This window comes from Leucopleurus acutus (genome assembly GCF_964270905.1).
Source record: "Leucopleurus acutus genome assembly, chromosome: X".
NCBI lineage: Eukaryota > Metazoa > Chordata > Mammalia > Artiodactyla > Delphinidae > Leucopleurus > Leucopleurus acutus.
The window spans coordinates 28538677-28562904 of NC_139148.1; the positions used below are offsets into that span (position 1 = coordinate 28538677).

At 34.5% G+C, this 24228-nt stretch overlaps 1 protein-coding gene across 2 annotated transcripts in view; it reads right to left on the minus strand.

Moving 5' to 3' along the window:
- Positions 1–24228, minus strand: part of DMD (dystrophin) — a gene marked incomplete at its 5' end in the record, with an annotated part of 2126456 nt that overhangs the window by 1760451 nt on the left and 341777 nt on the right. For both annotated transcript variants that reach the window (XM_082864911.1, XM_082864910.1), the window contains 2 exons: positions 9574–9651; positions 11083–11175. In XM_082864911.1, the coding sequence (XP_082721037.1) occupies positions 9574–9651; positions 11083–11175 (171 nt within the window). The remainder of the gene's footprint in view (positions 1–9573; positions 9652–11082; positions 11176–24228) is intronic.

Sequence of the window (24228 nt, forward strand, 5' to 3'; positions counted from 1 at the left end):
AACTAGCTTCATTTTAAGAGGAATAATTTCATATTGCATCGGAATATGAATTTAAAGATTATAAGATATGCTTGTATATATTTTTATGTTCCATAGAAGAATATTTTGAAATAAGTGCAACTATTTCTATTAGTACATTTCACAGATGACAAAGTGGAACCAAAGTCATGAAATTATTTGACAAAGATCCTGTAGTTAGTGAGTGACAGGGTTAAATGGATACACTTCTTCTGGATCCTTGGAATCAATATATATAAGGTGCAGCCGTATCACAGGCCTATTGTGTAGACTGAAATTTTAATATAAAAAATAATACTTGTCTAACATAAATTAAAAATTTGGAATTTATATCTGAACACTGGATTTTATGAGTAATAAATGGAAGCAGTTTATGTTTGGTCAAAGATATTATGTTCTGACATACCCCAAAATACATTAAATGGCTATTTAAGTTTCTGAATACTTAAAGGACACATAAAATACTACTTTTAAAGAACACTTTAGAATCCTCTTTATCTAAGATCATATGCCAGGAAGAGTGAACACTATATCATTTTTCAGATCAGTGACATTTGACAACCATTCAATCTAATTCAGTGACAATTTTCAATGATGTAATTAATTGAATATTTGAACATAGCTGACATTTGAATTTTCACCCTAGGCTTTTTAAGTACTCATTTTGGATTTGTGGTTTAATAATGTACAACAACGATCTTATTTTCTTTGTGCTATCTCACCTTGTATAGTTGAAATTACTTGGTAAAATTGTGCCACTCTGTCATAGACAATTGATGAGAGTAGTGAACATAATTATGAGATTTACAACTGTGTCAGTTAATATTAAATCACGTTAAATCAGTAAAGTCCCAGTATATGCCAGGGTATAATGCAACACTCTATTTTTGTCAGTTTCTTTAAAATAATGATGGAGTGCATTCTATGACTTCAAAAAGGCACTGGGGTTCATAAAGTATACACTTGGAAATCTTGGGATGGAAGAAGAGGAAACAAACTGGGATCAGCCAATGAATGGAAGACAGGTATCATAACGCATCTGGAGGACAGTTTAAAACACCACAGACAGTTAAATCTCCCTACCAGTTTTTTAACGGCTAAATTCCTTTACCAGTGAAAAAAATCAATCATTATTCAACTTTACATAAAATGATTAAAATGCAAATTTGTATTAGAGAAAACTCATTGACTGGAATTTAATTATATCTAAGGGAAAAAATTTACCAATAAACAAGTTCAAATGACCCATTAAATATTTCTTTACATCTGAGAGAAGATGGGGCTAAAGACCTGTAGAACTGTATTCAGAATGTCTGGTGAAGGGGACTACCCACAAACAAGAGTGGAGAAGGATAAAGGAATGATAGAATGGCAGTATGAGAGATGTTTCCCTATTATCTGAGATTTGCTCTATCTACCTTCAATAAGTTACAAATAAATGGAAGCTGTGGATACATTTTATCTTGAGCTAGTATGTAGACAAACACAACCATTTGGTAGAGTCATCCCCTGTTTCACAGGATTTTGTATTGTCTTTTGTTTGCTTTTTTAAACCACGGCCAACTTTATTTCAAAAACCACCTCCACTCCCTCTCAGCAAATATTGTGATAAAGGCATCACTGCACTTAGAAGTACTTCTTTCTCAATAAGTGGTTTTCACAAATAAATTATTGACAGCAGGGATAACTTCATGTTAAAACAGCCACCAGAGAGAATGCAAATCAGAACATAAATGTGGTGTCTGAGCTCTACAAAGCTAAGTTGTGAGTGACATTTGAGTGAGGAGAGTAAGTGAGAAGTCAGGAGAGAAAAGAAAGGAAACTGAAGCACAGGCTCACATTGAGTTGCTAGTTTAGAATTAGGGAATATGCTAAAACTAGTCATTTATGGCAGAGGAAGAGGCCAAATTGGAGGAGGGGAGGACGGATGGGGAGGGGAGGAGGAGAGGAGGGGAGGGAGGAAGGAAGGAGACAAAATGAATTTGACCTAAGAAGATCTTGAAGCTACCACAAATATCTTTTCAAAAGGAAGTTTCTAATACCCCTTTAACAACAAGGGAGGGCCAATTTTTTTCAGGTGATTTTAAAAATTAGGTTTGTGAACAGATTTGTAGAATTGGAAGGCCCCCTCATGATTTTCTATTAGCAATTATCAATTTCTTAAAACTTTGAATGAACTTACCACTAGTACCATTGGACCCAGAAGTCTTTGTAAAAAGTTTGCTTGGTTTTGTTTTATGATTTCTTAAGTTCCTTTGGTTATTGATGTAGGTACTCTATATTCCACTGTGTTAATTCTTGTAATTTATGATTTTAAATAGAATATAATCCAATTTCATTGCTTTTTTATAATCAACATATAGTTCTGTGTAGATTCCATTTTTGGTTTCTACTCTTGTACTTATTTTTAATATTTTCTATGTTTAAATTGCATACATTTGATTTATTTCCCTCTTTTTTCTGATTAAATTTATAAGAGATTAGTTTATTTTATGATTTTATTACAAGGAACTAATATCTTAAATTTATCTAGTGTTTCTTTTTTCTAACTCATTTCTTCCTTTCTTTTATTTCCTACTTTCCTTAGAGCATTTTTTTCTTTTTTGTAACATTTATGGTTGAAAGCTAGAATTAATTTATTTTATCTTTTTTTTTAAATGAAGATAAAAGCAAAGACAAAAATTGAACCTCTGGGTAGAACTGAGGCCATTTCTCATGGGTTTTCTCATGGAATGCTTTTTCCTATAAAAACATGGATTTGTACTTTTGGTTTCTTATACACTTTAATCAAATTGAATTCTTTTAAGTATTATTAATTTCTACTGTTATATTATTATCATCAAAGATTATGCACTTTAAAAGTTCTTTTTATGTGTTTAATGACATTTTCACTACATTCTAATATATTATCCATTTTTTATTTGTACATATGCCAAGGACGTTTTTTATATGTTTATCTTCGCCTACGTCTATAGTAAGTTTTATAGCAGGGTAGAAGTTAGAGATAACTCTTAGTCTATCTTCCTTTTCTTATTCTGGTGTTCCCCAGAAGCATGGGAGAGTAATGTCAGCTGGTTCCAAAACTAGCCAGAAACCACCTCCACTCCCTGTCAGCAAATGGGGGAGGTGGTATGGCCTTAAAAATGAATGGCTTCCGAGACTTCCCTAGTGGTCCAGTGGTTAGGACTCCGCACTCCCAATGTGAGGGGCCCCGGGTTGATCCCTGGTCAGGGAACTAGATCCCGCGTGCTGCAGCTGGGACCCAGCGCAGCCAGAATAGATAGATAAATAAATAAATATTTAAAAAAAGAAAAAAAACGTGAATGGCTTCCTGCTACACCCAGCAAGGTTGGGCCCTGGCCAACATTAGGGCTCTTAACGTAGAGATTCCCAAGTCTTCTTTTGACCAGAAGAAAAAAAAAAAAAAAAATAGAGCTATCTGAAGGGCTGGGTTTTCTCTGATTGCTCCCCCTCCCACATTCTTCACACCTTCTTTGTTTGAGATGACCCACCTAGTATGAGATGGCTCCATCGTCCAGGATCTCTTATCCTCTGGCTTCTAGTTAGGTTCAACCAATGAGCAGCACTGGCAGACTATTAGAGGACTGAATAGAGAGACTAAGGTATCAATCTCCCACCTCCTCCAGCAGGCCATGATTTGAGAGTAACTGCATTCTTTAGGTACCTATGGTTGCACTTGCTATCCAGTGGACCCATTCCCAAGGTTAGAGCTTTCATTGGTTTAAGGTAACAGCTCTCTCCTTTTGTCTCTTTAGGTTTAGGGGTAGTAAAGCCTATTAACTGAGGCTAGTCTCTGGTGCTTCACCATTCATCGTTGGTTCCTTTAATCCTGCCCATATTTCTATATATATTCCTTTTATTACAGTCTTTTCAACTTTGTCTTTGCATAGGCTTTCTGATTCATTTCAGGACTGTTAATGATACACATGGCTTCATGAGATGACTTGGGCTTGTATAGTGACTATATCAGTGGGTAATTCAATGGACTAAAAATGAAAGGCTTTTCCCCTGCCTATAAAAGGCACCACATAGGCCTACTGATGTCTGGCCATTCCCTAGGGATAGGGGAAATCATTCTTAATAATGACAAAGTTAGAATTTTCTGAATGCCTGTTTGAGAGCTCAGATTTGGATTTGGTTCATTTAAATGAAATTATAAACTACTGTTTTCCTTGCAAATCTAACCTTATGGGAGAGAAGGTTTATATATAATTCACACAGATTTTATAGAATCATCTATGCTTGGGAGTGTCGATAGGTAGAAAATCACTATTAAATCTACAGTTTATGTTATTTGTATTCTCAACTTTTTTCTTTGCTGCTAACTGTGTTGTAATCTGACAATGGTGAAGTAAAGGCTCTGAATAAAAATATATTTCCATCATTTATTCTTTATGGTTTTAGCAGTATTTCTATTATGCTGTAAGTTGTATTATGTTTTAATTATTGATTTCAACTTTCTTGGATAAAAATGATATTTTCAAATACTTATAAGTTTTTCTTTGTCATTAATATTCTTATCTCTGACTTTTAAAAGAACTTGTTTTATTACCCATTTAATTTATAATAGCCTTTTTATGTTTAGTCATTTTCATCTCACTTAGAACTAAATTCAAACCCTAACCATGGCTCCCCATGTTCTCCTCTTCCCAGCACCACCCTGCTACCTCTCTGATCCCCTACTCTACTACATTTTTTTCCACACTCAGTCCTCTCTACCTATTGAGTCCTATTTCCAAATGCTTTTTCTCCTCTAGGTGTTTTTATCCCACTGCCTGGACCATTTTCCTGTAGATAATCCCATGGTTCACTCCTTCACTTCCTTCCAGTCTCCACCTATAAGACAACCTAACCAAAGGCCTTCCCAAACCTCCTAGTCTATTTGTCTCTTCTTCATTCACTTAGCTATCACTACATACATTATACATACTTAACATCCTCTGGTATTTGACTCTAAACTCCATGACATAAACGATTGTATTTGTTTTGATCACTGACTGCAGTGTTCCTACCATTTGGAATACAACCTGACATATAGTAGACACTCAATAAATAATGCGCTGAATCTAAAAATACTAACATTATTCTGTTTAAGGTATGACTACTCAAAATCTCTAATCAATGCCTCCTCTAGTTCATTCTGAGAATCTGTGATTTTTAAAAGGAAAATAGTTCTATCTACTATTTTACTTAATATGCTTATTTATTTATACCTCATCCCAGGATCATTTAGTCATCTGCTGTAGAATACCCAAGGCCATTTTTAGGAAAATATCCTGCTCTTGAACGTTCTCTTTCTGTGTTTATTCTTTATGCTAATAATCAGAGAGTAAAAAATATGTCCCTTGGAATACTTTCCATTTCTTTTCTGCTTTCTTTTATTACAAAATAATGGGAAGTATAAAATGATAGTACATTTACTTTTGAGCATTTGTATTCTGTGTCTTTTGGCCTGGGGCTAGCTCAGGTAAAGGTTATTTCACTCAAGGTTTTGGTTTACACTGGAGAATGTTTTACTTGAGATTCTGTCCTTTAATACAGAGACCTCAATTATATGTCATTCCCCATTAGGGCCCTGGCTCAAATGGGAGCTTTGTGGAAATTTTCTTTTCAAGGACTCCTTCCTTGTCCAATTTAACCCTCATTCGAGAGTCTTCGCCTGCTAAAACATTGGAATTTTATCAAGATTTTCTATTTTCAGTAAGAAATATAACCTCCTGAGAAAAGATCCATATATTGCATTAATCACATTCTAATTTTGTATATTCACTTATCACATTTTATTAAACAATTTCATAATAAAATACACGGTCTATGTTCAGATAGATAAATATGGCCATAATTTGGAGTTTGGCAGGTTGCAAGACCAGTTTTACTTTCCCTTCCTACATTCCTCTTATTAAACTTTTTTTAAAAAAATTGATAGCCTACATACAGAAAATATACTTAAGTGTACAGCTTGATAAATTTTCTCAAAGCAAATGCACCTGTATAACGACCACCAGGTCAAAACATGGAAAGCTTCAACATCTCTGAAGATTTCATCCTGCATTTTAAAATCTAACCATTCTTCTGACTTTTAAACTCATGGAAGCATTCTGCCTATTCTTGAAAATTAATTAAACGAAATTACAGTAGATACACTTTTGTGTCTCACTTTTTTCTCTTTCCGGAAATTGATCTATCTTATGTACTGTGTGTCACTATCATTTGCTTACTTTCATTCTAATTTTGGCTATTACAAATGAAGCTACTATGAACACTCTTTCATATATATAAAATAATATTATATATATATGAATTTTTTGGCAAACATAGAAATGTATGTCTATTATATGCTAAGGAATGAAATTGTTGGGTCACAAGAAATGCACATTTTTATCACATTTAGTATATAATGCCAAACTATTTTCAATGGCTGTCTGAATTACATTTCTACCAGTTAGTTGTGAGAGTTCAAGTTATTCCATACCCTCATCTACACTTAGCATTATAAGTCTAATTTCAACCATTTTTGTGAATTTGTATTGGTATCTCATTGTAATTGTAATTTCCCCAATTATTGCTGAGGTTAAACACACTTTCATATTATTCTTGAACTTCTGAACATCCTCTTTTGTGAAGTTCCCGTTCAAGTTCATTGTCCATTTTTTCCATTGGATTTCTTTTTCTCATTTTATAAAACCTAAAATTAAATAAAGTATAGAGGAAAATCATAGGAGACACCTAATATACTCAATAGTGTAAAGATGTCAATTCTTCCCAAACTGATCTATAGATTTAACTCAATGTTGATCATATTCCAAAGAAGGTTTATGTGGAAATTAAAAAGATGATTGTAAAATGAACCTAGAAATACAAAGGGCTAATATAGCCAAGAAAATACTGAACAAGAAAAAAGTGGTAAAAGTTCACCAGATAACGAGATGCATTATAAAACGGCAGTATTCCACATGGCATGGTACTCATGATGTATAGACAAACAGAACAATGGAAGTGAACTTAAGTCCAGAAATAAAACTACAAATGTACTGAAAATCTTTTATGACACACTTAGTACTAGAGAACAATGGGCAAGCAACATTCTTTTTAATAAGTGATGTTGTCGTTCAGATTCCAAGTGAAAAAAATAAGCTGAATCTTAACCCATTCCTCATATCATATACAATAATCAATCATTTTCAGGTGAAATATAGATCCAAATTCAAATGGTAAAATAATAAAGCTTATACGGATAAAAGCAAAATGTAATACCATAATGGCTTTCAGCAGACAAATATTTCTTAAACAGGACACATAATTATAAAGTGAAAGTTTATAAAAATGAACTACATCACAATGAAGAACTTCTCTTTATCAAAAGATAAAGTGAGTTAAAATTTTAATGCACAGAGAAGGAAAATATATTTGCAATACATAAAATAAACAAAGGACTCATATCCAGAACATAAGAACAACTCATAATTTTAATGAAGTTCAAGTTAATTTTTTCTGTTTTTGCATCATGCCTTTGTTTTCACATCTAAGAAATATATGGTTATTCCCAAAGTCACAGGGATTTTATTTTATGGTTTTTCTTTTTATTGCCAGAATTTCTTCTGGTCCTATATTGAAAATAATAAAATTAATAATTATAATATATACAAAAAAACCGAAAATTCATAATCTATAATCAGTATGTGAAAAAACAGAACTCTTATCAAAAAAAAAAACTACAGTTTCATTAATCCACTACTTTAGAGGAGATCTAACAGCCTATGTTTTGACATTTTCTTGCTTGGAAGAGATCAATTTCTTCAACTAGATTAAATCTAATAATTCTTTGAGTTTTCTGCTGTTTTCCTTGCTCTTATATTTTGTAATACAAGGATTTGTATTTGTATTTGTATTTGTATTTGTATTTGTATTTGTAATACAAGGAATTGATATTTAAAAAGACATTTTCTTTGTCTAAGTTCCTAATATTGTTAAAATGTTTTCTTAATTTATATGCTACTGATCTTTCAAAATGTTCTATAGGATGAAATACTGCCATTTGCAGCAACATGGGTGGACCTAGAGATTATCATTCTAAGTGAAGTCAGAAAGAGAAAGACAAATACCATATGATATCACGTATATGTGGAATCTAAGATACGTACGACACAAACGAACACATCTACGAAAGAGAAACAAACTCACAGATATAGAGAACAGACTTGTTGCCAAGGGGATGGGGCTGGAGGAGGGAAAGATTGGGAGTTTGGGATTAGCAGGTGCAAACTAGTATATACAGGATGGATAAACAAGATCCCACTGTATAGCACAGGGAACTATATTCAATATTCTGTGATAAACCATAATGGAAAAGAATGTGAAAACAAATATATATATTTATAAGTGAAACACTTTGCTGTACAGCAGAAGTTAACATGACATTGGAAATCAACTATACTTCAAAAAAAAGTTTATAAAAAGGCTCTATAGGACTGCTAATAAGGCAAACATTCCATAGATTATCTTATTCTGCTGCAGAAAATTTGCAAATATAGAGTTAATCACTGCAGGAAAATAATAAAAATATATAACACTTCTGTAAAATAATTTTTATAGGTTAAATATGATAGTAACCTTTCATAAAACTGACCGATTACTACACAACTTTCACTTCCATTTCCAGAATGATGTCCTCTCCCTGCTAGATGAGCTGAGCAATATTTGGGGGAGTATACATCATTACTAATCTATCACTAATTATGGTTATTTTAATAGTATATGATCAATTATTTGAATTTATCCTTGAAAGAGAGATGTAGTGTAATTAGGAAGTTACCAAAAAAGCCAGTAAATGTATTGGTTAATTAGAAAGATTGTAAGAAGTTAATAAGAAAGGAGGGCTGCCTCCAATATCATGAGAGAGGGGAGGAATCTCAAAGTCACCCTGAGGAGACAAGAACTCCTTTCATCTACACACTTGTTTACGTACGATTGTTGACTTTTTCTAATACCACACATATATTTTCTTCTAGTTAAACTTAATCAAACATAAGAATAGAAAACAAATTTGCAACTCTTATGCTGAGTTGAAATACTGAGTTTTCTGTGTAACTTTCATACTTGGATGTGTTATCTAATAAATGTTGGCTTAATTCAAACAAACTTTATCATCATGTGTGAACCCACTTTATACAAAAAAAATAATAGTCAGCCTATTAAAAGCCATTTGTTTCACGAACACTGCTGTAAGGAGCTGAGTTTACCACAGGACTTAATTTGGCCACCAAATATAACTGCATTATGTAAAATCTAAAAACAACACAAAGTGGCCAATCAGGTCTGGTTCACACCATTCCCTGCCCCCCTGTGGATGCATGCATTTACTTCCTGAATCATATTAGCAGATGCACATGAACTAGAACATGTGCTCTCAATGGTAACTGCTTTGACTTATGAGAGAACTTGAAATGCTTTCTCTGTTTTTAGGGCCAAAGCCCTCACTCAAACATTAAGCATGCTGTCTCATGGTATCCAGACTCTGTCCAGGGCTCCACTTACATTATTTTTCTGCAAGACCTGTAGTGCCTTGTTGACATTGTTCAGGGCATGAACTCTTGTGGATCCTTTTTCTTTTGGCTGAAAACAAAATGAAACAACGTTGACTGCCCAGGGGAGAGAAGGACAATCTACCAGAAATGGAATAATTGATATATTTCACTTCTAAATTGGAATCTTTTAAATGATCACAGGTTGTGAGGCATTAATATAATGAATTTAAGTGCTTCAGTTTAATTATCCTTGTCATAGGAGTTTCTTATAGCATGGAGAAACTCCTTATAGCATGAATCAGTTTCTTATAGCATGAAGAAACTCTTTATAGCATGAATCAGCCACTCCTCAAGAAAACTGATAGAATTTTTTTTTCTTCACAAAAGAGTTTGGTTACCATCTCTCCTTCATTCTACACCTCAGTTGCATGACCACGAAGAGAAACATCAGCATGCATAACGACATTTGCTAGTAAGATAGATAAGTGAGTCAATTCCCACACCTTTTAGGAAAGTTTAAAAGAGATCTGAGCCTAGCAAAATTCTATAATGCCAAATAGGCTTAACGGAATCTATTTCTGGCAATATTACCTTAATTGTCTTAGTCACTGAAGCTCAAAACCTCAATCATCTTTGGTTCTCTAACCCTCACCTTCAATCCCCAAAAGTCTTATCTTGTCCTGTAATTTGTAAACTAACATTTGCATAGGGTATTACAATATATGGATTAATTCATTCAGTTGTGGAGTTTTAGAAAGTCTACCATTATGATGTCTGAAGTATTTACTCCTAAAATGAGATCTACCCTCCTAAAACAATTTTAACTACACAATACAATGCAGTTAAGTATAGGCACAATATTGTACAGCAGGCCTCTGGAATTTATTCATCTTGCAGGACTGAAACTTTATACTTGTTGAACAGCAACTCCCCATTTTCCATATCTCATATTAAGTGTTCTTAAATCCTAAGAGTTCTCATCACAAGAAAAAATAGATTTTTTTCTATTTCTTTAATGTTATATGAGATGATGGGTATTCACTAAACTTATTGTGATAATCATTTCATGATGTTTATAAGTCACATCATTATGGTGTACACCTTAAACTTGTACAGTGCTGTATGTCAATTATATCTCAATAAAACTGGAAGAAAAAAAGACAAAAGACTAAATAAAGTTAAAAGTTAAACTTAAAAGGTCATTATGTATAAAAGCCTTATAAAGACAGTCACTAACAAAGATACCAAATAATAATAGAGAATAATATCTATTAAATAATATAAATTATATTACTGAAAATTTCACCTTCTTGTTCTGCATATGATAGAAGATGCCAAAACAAAATTAATATTGCAAGGCTGTTTTTTTCAGGAATAGGTCCTGTACTGCTACTTAAATCAGTAATTAGTAAATTAATTAATTTTACTGGATTTCATAAAACTATGCTGAGTTTGTTTCTGGTCTGGAATTCTTCTGAGGTTAATGTGAAGTTCCTTATAAATACTGTAAGTCACATACCAGTCTTTGCCCTGTCAGGCCTTCAAGAAGGTCTAGGAGGCGTCTCCCATCCTGCAGGTCACTGAAGAGGTTTTCTATGTGCTGCTTCCCAAACTGAAATAAGAAACATACCCGATTAAAGAAAGCATGTTTCCAGTGATCCATTTCTACGAATACGCCTTTTAAAATTTAAAGCTATGTTTAAGAATATTTAATGTATCTAATTCTTAATCTGCCAAGGGTGATGGATGAAAAGAGAACCTCCAAGTAAAAAACAAAAACCAGTAAATCATCATTCGGCCAAATCTATTTAAATATTTTTCTCAATAACAAGAGTTGGAGATCTATAGTCTAATGGATCTAATTAACTCAACTTTTTGAATGCTGATCCTATAAAGGAGAGAAAAATTGTTTAAATTATCAGACAGTTGGGCACTGTTTGGGGAAAAGTAAACACACAAAGAAACAAAGACCACAAACAATTTGCCCTGGGTGGGTACATAAGATTTAACCATTTTGTGTACTTGGAAACAGAATGCATAATCATAGAGGGTTCACCATCCTTCACTCATAAAACATGCTTTCTGCGCATATACATTTTACATGCTGCCTCAGAATGATCCAGTCTCATATTGGATGGTTCAAATTTTAGAAAGGTATGATTTAAATTTAAGTTGAAATATGTCGGTGAAAGTTTTTCATCTATTTTTCTCACTTCTTTACTTGAGAATTATACTGAGGGAAAACAATAGCCACTAATAACATCTAACATTTTTGGAGTGACTATTCATGAGAAACACTCCACTGAATGAATTGATCTTGTAATTTTTGTGACGTTAGCATTAGTATACTCATCCTACAGATGAAACAGAGACAAAGAGTCCTACAGATGAAACAGAGACAAAGAGACAAAACAAGAAGATGATAAAACCAAGATTTTGGCCCAGATCTGTCTAACTCCTGGGGCTCTTGTTCTTTCTGTTTTATCAAGCTGCTTCCTTGGCCTTTTCCTCCTTCCATTTGATTATCTTTCAAATATTTTATTTCTTCTGTCATACCCCCAAATATCTTCTTTTTCTGGTTCAAAGCCTACAATCCCTTCGTATGAAATCATTCACAACTCTTTCATCACCCAAGTTATCAAGAAAGCCCTACTTTATCAATGACAGATGCTTATTGAGCACCAATAAACCTGGGCTAGGTGCTAGAGCATGCACTAGTAAATGAGATGGATATGACCCCAGCCCTTGTGGAACTTTGAGTCGAGCAGGGAACACAAATATTCCTAAAAGGTAATGCTACAGAGAGGCAGTAAAAGGAACCCAGGAGCACATAACCATGGGAATTCCCATAGTCTGGGGATCAGGAAATACTTCCCTCAAAATGTCGGGTGATGGGTCTAACATTAGCCTTGGGTGATTGGGCTCTTCTCATCTACTCCTTTGATCACACACAAACTTTATATTTCACACAGCTCAAGAAGAGTCCTCGTTTCCAGGCAAAAGACATCTCTGAAGCTTCTAAGATTGAAGACAGAGGATTCAGGCTCTCCCTACAGCCAGGTAGCCATGTCCAAGACAAGTCCGGATAGAGCCTAGGTGCTTCAATTAACGATAACATTGATCCCTGCAAGAAGTCCACCATGCCAGGCTTTGGAAATCAAACCACATATGTGCTTTGACAAAGATAACTATAAGTTATTCTTTTGAAATTCTACTTGAATAGTTCTAATTAAAAATTTCAGGGGAAAAGAAATGACAAAACACTAAGATACTAGAACTTTTAAAAAGCACTTTTAGTATATATAATGTACAGGTAGATCTTAAAACAACAGTGCCATTCTTATGAAATAAGGAAAGCTTTCTATTAATAAGTAAAGAAAATGAATGTGGGCTTTATAATAATTCTGTCAAGAAACTCATATATAACCCGGAATAACTTGGCATTTGGGGGATAACATTAAGATTTCATTTTCAAATTGGTTGAAGGTCAACAATGCCTTGAAAATGCTATTTTGTTTTGTTTTGTTTTGTTTTCCAGGAGCAAAATTTTACAGATGCATTTGAGAAGTGAGTAGCTTCTAAACTTATGGACAAAACCAATATTGCAAACTGAAATGTGTCAGGTTTTGAAGAAAATAAAATATAGTTAGTTGACAGAAATACTTGCTGTTATTAAAAATATATATCTAGATAGGCAGATAGATAGACAGATAATAAAGTCTGGCAAACCAGGAGGGATGTGGGCGGTAAAATGTTCATTCAAGGAGAAGGGCTGGGACTTGGAAAGGAGTAAGTCTAGAGGCAAAGAATAAAGCATGAACCCCAAGGCCATAAGGATCATCTAGCATCCAAGATATGAGGACTAGAAAGCTTATGCTTTTGGGCAAGGAGCTTAAACAAAGGTCAAGAAGGCAAACAGGATCTTGCTTTGATACAAACTTATATACACAGACGAGGTATTGATATTTTATAATTCTCCCTTTTAAACTGGAATCAAACAAAATAGAGAGGGAGGGAAGGACTGCAGACTAATCAGAGCGCACATCTAGCTGGGGCACCTAGAAAGCAGTGAGGTGATAGAGAAAAAGACGGTTTTCGGTATCATATATAACTTTCAAACTCATGCAATCAATGATATATTAAAGTATCACAACTGAAATCCAACTTATATTTGTTATATCCACCACAATCTCTAACAGGGTGCCTCTCAAAATGTTCCAGTAAAGCAACTTTCAACAGACGAGACTGAATTTATTTACCCCGGAGCCTGGCAGTGTAAAGTACATAGTGACTGCAGGTTCAAAATTTCTATGAAAGCATATGTTTTATGTTAAGAATTCATGGAGATTTTGTCTTCCTCTCTTAATGCATGTTTAACTTAAAAGTAATTTCAAGCACTTTGATTGAAAATTCCCCTCCTACGGTCTAATTAAATTGATGTTCAATGAAATGTACAATATTTAGCCTGTAACTTCATGGATGTTCAGGTGTTTAGTCTTATACCTCCTGGACTATGAATATCCTAGAGAAAGCAAAAACTCTCTTTTCTCTGGAATGGTTTTCATTTCTTTCCTAGATTCAACTCCTCATTCCATAGCACTCTAGGTATGATGTAGCAAAAGTAGCACACGTTTCTGAGGCAGCAATAGCTGATTTTTCGAACCCGAGTCTCCTATTCACTAGCTGCATTGTCTCTGGCAAGTGACTTAGTCTTTCTGAGGAACAATTGATTCATTAGTATCAACAGAATGGGGACTGAAATAATAGCACATCAGTCTTAAGCCTCTGAAACAGTGCAGGTATGCTGTACAGACTTGGCAAATAGTAGGTACTCAATAAATATAGAAAGCTTTTTTCTGTTTTATTCTACTGTTCCTTGGCTTCTTTTTCTTTGGCCAAATATTAGACATAAATACAATTATGCTTAATTATTGAATCTACCAGAAAATACAGAGCTCAGATACAATGTGTTCTGTTTTCTCTTAGTTTGGTACCCCTGTAAGAGTGAAAGTCAAGGAGGGAAAGTGTCCTTCCATATTCAATTACTAATACTAGTACATGTGGATGGCAAAGGGGAAACACTCGGAGCCTTCAAGCTCTTTATCTTTTTGTTGTTCTTTTGCTTACTTTTCATTAAATCTTCTTCTGTTTTCCTCTCTTTTTATCTCCTATGAAAGACATCTACTATGCCTTTTTGCTGCAAGTGACACTTACTTCATGAAAACAGTATTATTTCTTTAAAAATTCCCTATCTTTAATGGCTTTCTTTTCAAGTGTATGAAAATTATTTTATAAGACACATAAAACATTAAATGTGCCTTGGGTCATATGACCCTGTGGCTCTCTATCTTCAATCCCTTTCCTGACTAATATTTTCTTTAAAAAGTGAACTTTTGGTATTACTTAGCAGTTTCTTACATTCACTTACATATTGAATTCTTCCTTGCTAACCCAAATATCAAGATGAAAGGACCATAAAATGAGACAGCAATCCTTCCAGATCATTGTCAGGATGATATAAAGAAATTCTACATTTATATCAATTTCTTTATTTTTTTTACAGACAGTGTTCAAAAAGAAACTCAGACAGGTTGATTGGTAACTGGCATAAACAAAGTGAAAAAATTGAAGTAAAAAAATTGAGAAAGGGACAGAAATGAATTGAAAAATATTTAAATAGTTTCTGACTCTTCAGAGTTGTGTCAGTCTTTTAACCCGTAAATACACAGAGATCAATACCATGTTGCACTAAAAGAAACTTGAAGAGCACAGGAATAATTTAACATGGCCTTCTGGTGGTAGAAAAGTCAGCCTCTGGACATCCGTGTTGCTGAGAAAATCAAGATACCCCTCTGTGATTCTGAATCTTTAGCTATTAGAAACACCAAGAGCAAGAAAAACACCAAAGAGGAGAGCAAATTTGATTCCAAACTTATTGGTAAATCCTGCTGACCAGCTCCCATAAAAATAATGCAACCCACTATAATATAAATAGGCAGTTTTCATAGATGATTGTTTTCTTAAGCATGGGTTGTAAAAAGTATTTCATAAAATAATTTTATTGAGGTTAGCTCAGTGAATGTTCACAGACTGAAGACATTCATATTATCATCACCCCCATGGTGAAAAAGAATATGATCAGCATCCTCAGAGCTTCCTCACACCCCCTTCTGTGTACTAGCCCTTTCAAGGATGACTACTCTACTGACTTTTAACACCATAGATTAGTTTTGCCTTGAAAGGAATCTCTTAAAAACAGAAGAATAAGGCTGGTTTAGTGTCTCATTTTAGGAAACTAATAATTGAAAGACATATGGTTTAGGAAGAGAGAATTTGGAAAGAACAAAAAAGTTGCAGTGATGAAATACGTTTTACAAAGCACAGGGAAGTACTGCAATACAATGAGTAAGAATATTCTCTCTGCCCCAGAATTCCTTGGTTCAAATCCCAGCTCTGCCATATTTCATGTGTGTGATATGAGCAAGTAACTTAATCTCTCTGGGTCTTACCTTTTATCAACTGTAAAACAAGGATGTAGTATTACCTAGCTTGTGGTGATGCTGTGAAGATTTAAATGCATTTGGAATAGTACTTTGCTCTAAGATTTACTCAATAAATGTTAGCCATCATGAATTTATTCCAAACGTTTAACCCTAATAATCCATATTTTCCAAAATTTCCTTGGAATTTTTGGCTCAAAGTAACAGAAGGGGTGAACTTCAAAGTATTGGTATGGGGATTAAACGAGTTAATAAATATACGGTGTCCAGCATGTTTCCTGGCATAGGAAATGCTCCATAAACCCTAATCACATTTCCCATTTCCCCCTTTCATTAAATGTCATCATCTGGAAATAGAGAGTAGGACTCTCCTTTGAGGGTGCCAGGATCCTAGCAGGACTTGGCTAACTTGAGGAGAGTTAATAGGGAACAATTTAAAAAGGTGAGGGCAGGGTATAAAGAAACCACCAAAACTGGTAATAGAGAACTGCAATTATCACTCCTAGACACATAGGAAAAAAGAGAAAGAGAGTGGTTATTGGTCCATGAACAAAGAGAGAGTCGAGAGAGTCACCTGACATGAGCTTTGATATTTTGGTGATGAATGCAGCTATCTTGTGGTAAATAACTGCCCTGATATTTCTTTCCTCCCTTCCTCTGATCTCCTGTAAATGCTCCCAAGAGCCAAAACCAACTGGAAACCAGAGAGCAAGGGAGTCTGCTGATATCATCCACAGAGGTCAGCCTCCCAGGGAAAAGAAGGGCAGAGAGTGGTCCCAGAGGGATAAACCAAAGACATTCAACACCCTAGACAGGGAAAACAATTCCCTTGATACACAGGATCAATGTCAGGGATGCCCATGTCAGAAAATAAATGAAGGCCCCAGTGCTTCTCCCCAAACTGCCTATATTATTTTTATCTCTGGTAATGTTGTTTTAAAGACCCAAATGTATCACTGGGACACTTTCTCTCCTATAATAGGGGTATCAAAGTACTGGAATGTTTAGCAGGCTTTAACAGATGAAAATTAACATATATTATTCATTGTTCCTGAGCATCAAATATTTTAAAACTTCTATGTACCACAAATAGCACTAAAATCTGGGCTGCAAAGATAATGTTTTAAAAAATTCCAAGTTATTCCTTGGAGCTAAGAAGTGCTCAAGAGCTAAGTTAGATAATATAATAGTTTTACAGTCTCTCCAGATATGAAGTGTTATTTGGCACTAACTCTTTATAAAACATAGTCACTAGGACCCAATGTGTATGTTACACTATTACGTATACAAGAAGAGATTCAACCAGATTGCACATTAGAACTTTCAACAGCAGCCACAACAATGGTTAATGGAAATCAAGTCATTATCTGTAAATGGTCTATTATAAAACCCCAAGTAATGTGTGCTTAACCAAGAGTCAGCACGGTTTGTTGTCTGATCAGGTCTACATTTAATATGGTTTGTAATAAAACTGAATTCTTAACCCAGGCCTGTGTTTTCTCATCTGTAAATTAGATAGATCAGTACTAATTCAATTACCAGTTATCCTGAAACAAAAATTAGTAAACTTATATGTAATTTTTATCTTGTATTTCTAGTTATAATGTTAATATAATTCACAAATAGCTATTTTAAAACATGTAGAAACCTTATAAACCATGATTGTAGCTAATTCTGTTATATCACCTTTAAACACCCCCTATAAATTTAAAATTATGAAAGTTAAATTCAGTTTTTATTGAATCACAAAGGTATAAGATTTAAGCTTGAGATAGCCAGGCAGGGGAATGGAGATTGGTTATATTCTATCCCAGTAAAAGCTTCTGCAACAGAAGAAGTACAGTATAAGGTTTGCAAGATGAAGCACTTCATTTCAAAGCATCTAAATAACACTATGATTCTTCAGAAAGAAAGAAAATATTGTGACACAATGGGCACACTCACTACAGAAATGCCAACCATTAGCACTTAGCTTCCCGCAAAATGCAGAGGGAGAAAGAACTATTCAGACTTGTTCAGATCCTATGGAATGAGACTCTATGGTCAAAAGACATCTGTACATGCCTTTAGTTAATAACTGTAAATTTTATTTATAAAATTAATATTCTTAAAATTTCTCAAATGCATTGCAGTGCAATTGTGTGTGGACAATTATGTGACAAGACAGCCTCTTCCTAATCGTTCCCTGCCCCTACCTACTAGAAAGTCAGCCTTGGGCTATTCATTCTCTCTTCTCCCATGCTTATGAGGTGGGTCTGCCAATAAACAGTGTGAAATCAAGGGAACAGGAAACACACAGAAAGGAAAAAAGTCACATAGGCTGGAATATTTAAATAAGAGCTTCTGTCCCCATTATACCTTTATTCCCTTCTGATAGGTTGAACCATATGAAATTTTAAATTCTGCAGTCAAATATGATTGAAAACTGGCAATTTCACATGATTCAACCTCATATATTTTGTAATGACATGCGTAATAAACATTCAGTGTTTAGTTTAAGTCAGCCACATTTCTGTGCACTGTACATGGACTATTTTAATTAATTCTTATAACAATCAATTAAAATCAATCCCATTTTACGGATGACACAACTTGAGACATAGAGAACTAAGTAACAGCAAATAAGTGGTAGATATGAATCCAAACATAGGTGGTATATTTCCAGATTTATTAACCATTCTCTACTTTGTAACTGCTGTTTGAGCTGGCATTCTTTGATGACAATGCCTTTCAGGGTCAGTATTAGATAAGTTTTACTTGTGTATTTTCATAATGTCTTTCAATAAAATAAGGATAATTTAACTAATTTATTCTTTTCTTTCCCCTGAGGTTTCTGAAGGTCAGATACAGTTATATAACCTACAAACAAAATTGCTTCTAATTTTACGTTGAATTAGTAACTGAAGGGTGATAACAGTGATAATTCTACATATGTACATTAGAAAAATTCTTCAATGTCTTAAATTTCTATTGTTATATCACTCTTTAGGGGGATGCCTCGATGAATCCAGTAAATATTGTTCTAGAGACTAAAACAAATTTTTAACATGCAGAACTCACTCAAAGGTATATGGAAAATCTGGCTTTTTAATGTAATTAAATTAAAACACAAAAGCAATTGCCCCCCACACTAAAAACCTAGGAGGCTATAAATCAACATATAATAAATATAATTCTTAAAACTGAATAGGATTGAATAATAGTAAATAGAAGGAAAAGCTTTACTCATGTTTTTAGTGCAGTTATTTCTTGAGAGATCCACTCATACATGCCAAGTACTTATTGAAAGTCTTCCATGTGAGATTCATGCAGTTACATGTTAAAGAATATAGCACTTGGGGTCAAATAGGCCCTCATTTCATTGCAATTCTAACTTTTCCCAGCTGTGTGAATTTGGATAAATGATTTAGTAATTTGTTTGTTTTCCTCGTGTATCAAAGGAGGGAGAGTAAGTTATTCAATTAAATGTAACAGCTATTATTCAACTACTTTTTATTGTGCTCAATACTGGGAATAACTGGGAAGATAAAAGGTAAAAAAGATACTGCCATTGTTTTTTCAGCTTTAGTCACAATCTATGAAGGATGTATGCAGTTAAGCAAAGATATGTATAGCACTGTATTATAACCCTATCAATAGTGGTGTTGTAAGCATGGTGCCAACACAAATAAGAGATGTCGTCTTCACTTGAGAAGATAAGAGAAGCAGAAATCCTAGAACTGAATTTACAACATTGAATAGGCAATTAACAAGGAGATGTGAAAAGAGGAGAAGAATGCCAAGCAGAGGGACATTTCAGATGCTAAGATTCGGATAAATTAAATTACATTAAACCATGAAAAATCAGGTCTTAGAACACAGGGTATATGGAGTGATGGGAGATGATGAGACTTGAGATGTATGAGACACCACAACAAAGGGGGCTTGGTCTGCCAACCTAAAGGAGCTTGAGCAAATATTTAATGGTCATTTGTTTTCATTCTTTTGAACAAGGTATGTAATTTTGAAGTGTTTACCGTATTTTTCACATTAATATTTAGACCGATGTCTTAAGGTAGTTAACCTTATTTAGGAAAGGCGAATATAGACATTGTTCAGAGGTGAATTTTGGAGTCCTAATAACTCAAGAGAACTATTCTTGTGTGGAAATATTACTTGACAAGGGAGTCATTTAGTTCAGGAGCAACTGCTCTAAATTATAAATATGAGCTCCTTAAAACTCTAAGCAGTTATCTACCTTTCCACTGGAACTTCTTTTTGCAGAAGCAGAGGTCACAATCTGTGGTAGATTAAACACAACTGGGCCAACTATTTCATCCTTTCCTGAATCCATGCCCTTTGCAGCAGGACTTTGCTGCTCCTCTCACGAGGAGGTGGTTTCTACTTCTCTACCTCTGGAATCTGGACTGGCCATTGCCTTGGTCTGGCCAATAGAATGCAGTGGAAGTTATGTTGTTCTACTTCCAAATGTAGGCCTCACAAAGGCTTGAACACTTTTGCTCTCTTGGTAATGCCTCCCCCTTCATCATAAGAACATGCCTTAGCCAGATAACTGGAAGGCGAGACATGTGAAGCAGAACCAAGTTACACCACTAGTCCCAGATAAGGTCACCCCAGACTGGCTGACAACCAGACATGTGGGAGAGCTTAGCCAAGATCAGCACAGCCACCTGGTCGAACCACAGCTAGCTAGAGACACATGAATAATCCCAGGAGAGATCTGAAGAACTTCCTGGCTGATCTGAAGAGCTGAAAGAATAATAAATACTTGTTGTTTTAACCTACTGAGTTTCAAGGTAGCTTGTTACATAGCAATAGTGAATTGATACATGTTCATATATGAATGTTTGTTTCTATAGAGGAGAAGAAGTCTGAAAAATTAAACTGTATTATAAAGACTGATAAATTATTTATGGAATATTTTTAAAGGAGCCCTTTGTGCAGAAGAACTCCAAGCTAGAAAACATTTCACTGCTGAAGTTGAAAATGGACAAAAAACCATTATCTGTAGAGATTTGACTCAATGAATGATCTGGAAAAAAGCACAGTCAATATACTCTACAGAGCTCCTTCGATTCCATCTTGCAAAAAAAATAAAAAGTTCAACAAAGCCCTATTTTAAAAAATTCTCAGCTTCATGGAGCAATTTAAAAAAAAAAAAACAGTGTCAATCTTAAGATTTACAATACTATCTTTAATAAAATGTAGGGTTTTTTTAAACTCTTTTGTGGTAGCTATATGTTGTAAAAAAAACAAAGATTGTGTTTCTTGCTCAACATGCTCATTTGAAGTTCACTTGAATCTTATGAGAAGTTAAGAAAAGGAAGACTGTTTCATTCTCCTGTTTGATAGATTTTTTACTCTGCTGTCACTTTAGATAAAAATTCCTGTTTATCTAATTTTCTTCATTATAAGTTCTAATTTGTATCAGTTTATCATTCAGATGTTTTCAAAATAAAAATAATGAATCCAAAAGAATTCTCTCTGAATTACACTGTCACCTTTGGTTAGCGTCTCGAGAATAATACACTTTTAAATAAGTTAAGCTGAATAACAGCCAAGGCAAGTAGTTAGATTTGACACTTTTTCCTCCCAAAGCTTCTGAGAAAAATTTTAAATTGTCTTGTACATTAACTAGAAAATCTTAATAGGCACCTGTTTATTTCAAAAATCGAAAAAACAGTTTAATAGCTCTTTAAATAGAAGTTTTATACCAGGACTTTTCTACTAATACATGACTTCACTGTAAAAGGTGCCTAATTTAGTAATTCATTTTTATCAATACCAAACATTTCCTCATTATAAAACACTGCTGTGCAAAATGTTTTATTTTATGAACACAGCAACTGTCCAAAACTACTATTGAGCAAAAAGGAAACAAACTATCTTGGCTTAAAAATATAAGAATTACCAGATTTTAAAAATAAAGAATACCCAAGAGGCACATGAAAAGATGCTCAACATCACTAATTATTAGAGAAATGCAAATCCACACTATAATGTGGTATCACCTCACGCCGGACAGAATGGCCATTATCAAAAAATCTAGAAACAATAAATGCTGGAAAGGGTGTGGTGAATAGGGAACCCTCCTGCACTGCTGGTGGGAATGTAAATCGATACAACCACTATGGAGAACAGTATGGAGGTTCCTTAAAAACTAAAAATAGAACTACCATATGACCCAGCAATCCTACTACGGGCATATACCCTGAGAAAACCATAATTCAAAAAGAGACATGTACCACAATGTTCACTGCAGAACTATTTACAATATCCACGACATGGAAGCAACCTAAGTGTCCATCGACAGATGAATGGATAAAGAAGATGTGGCACATATATACAATGGAATATTACTCAGCCATAAAAAAATAACAACGAAATTGAGTTATCTGTAGTGTGGTGGACGGACCTAGAGTCTGTCACACAGAGTGAAGTAAGTCAGAAAGAGAAAAACAAATACCGTATGCTAACGCATATATATGGAATCTAAAAAAAAAGAAAAAAAAATGGTACTGATGAACCTAGCTGCAGGGCAGGAATAAAGATGTAGACATAGAGAATGGACTTGAGGACACGGAGTGGGAGGGGGAAGCTGCGGCAAAGTGAAAGTAGCATAGACATATATACACTACCGAATGTAAAATAATTAGCTAGTAGGAAGCAGCAGCATAGCACAGGGAGATCAGCTCGGTGCTTTGCGATGATCTACAGGGATGGGATAGGGAGGATGGTAGGGAGGCTCAAGAGGGAGGGGATATGGGGACATATGTATGCATATGGCTGATTCACTTTGGTGTACAACAGAAAGTAACACAGTATTGTGAAGCAATTATACTCCAATAAAGATCTATTTAAAAAAAAAAAAAGAATACCAAAACTTATCAACATATGTCACCTGGTTGAATGAACTTTCTCAGTCTCTTAAATTTAAATACTACTGGGAATGCATTAGCAATCTATTATTGAACTTGGACTGTAAGATTTGAGATGGAGGTTTAAACATAAACTTAAATTTAAAATAGAAAAAAATAATTTTAATTGGTTTTAAAAATGGTTCCTTCTGATTTTAAAACCAGTGAATGTACTTTATAAAAAAAAGATATACAGAAAAATATCACAAAGAAATAAAAGGTATAATCTCACCACTCAACCAGTGTCAACTGTATTTTTGCAGTTATTTTTCTATTCATATATATGCACATTTTTTCAAACTTAAATTATCTTATATTTCTAGTCTTTCTCTTCTTCTTTGTCTTCCTCTTCTTCTTCTCATCTTCCTCCTTCATTCCCTGTTCTCCTCCTTCAACAACCAAGGTGCCATTTTTGAGTGTTTCTTAATTAAACCAAGATGTTCTAAGAATTTTATGATCAGTGTCAAACTTATTCTGTTTGATATTAGAAGAAATTAGTGAGAAAGGTATTGTTTCTACCTTTTTAGACATGAGGATATTAAGATTCAGTAGTCTTTTTTTTTTTTTTTTTTTTTTTTTAGCGGTATGCGGGCCTCTCACTGTTGTGGCCTCTCCTGTTGCAGAGCACAGGCTCCGGACGCTCAGGCCCAGCGGCCATGGCTCACAGGCCCAGCCGCTCCACGGCATGTGGGATCTTCCCAGACCGGGGCACGAACCCATGTCCCCTGCATCGGCAGGCGGACTCTCAACCACTGCGCCACCAGGGAAGCCCCTAGTAGTCTTAAGTAAATTCACCAAGGTGTTTAAACTCAGATTCAAATCTATTTCCTCTAACTCTGAAGGCTATATCTTCATCCCTACCCCACTTTCTTGTTTTTTGTTTGTTGATTTTTTTTAAACCTCATATGATAAACATTTCCCTGCATAACAAAATCTAAAAAAAAAATTTTGAAAAAAAAGAAGGCATCATGGTGAAGCCTGCATGCATATTCTATTAAAAACAGATTCTTGTACTGGCATCCTTCCAACTGTGGTTCCATTAAGGGCTCACAGTCATGTTTATCTTAGACTGTATTATAAGGACCAGAAACTAAAATGTGCCTGTGTCTAAGATGAAATGATGACTCTTCAAATCAGCCAATTTGGGAGGTTGCAAATCATAGTCGACCCTCTAGGTATTTATCATCGTGTAGCACTGGGAATTATCCTGACCTCCTCATTTTATGGAATATACTGAGCATGGTATGA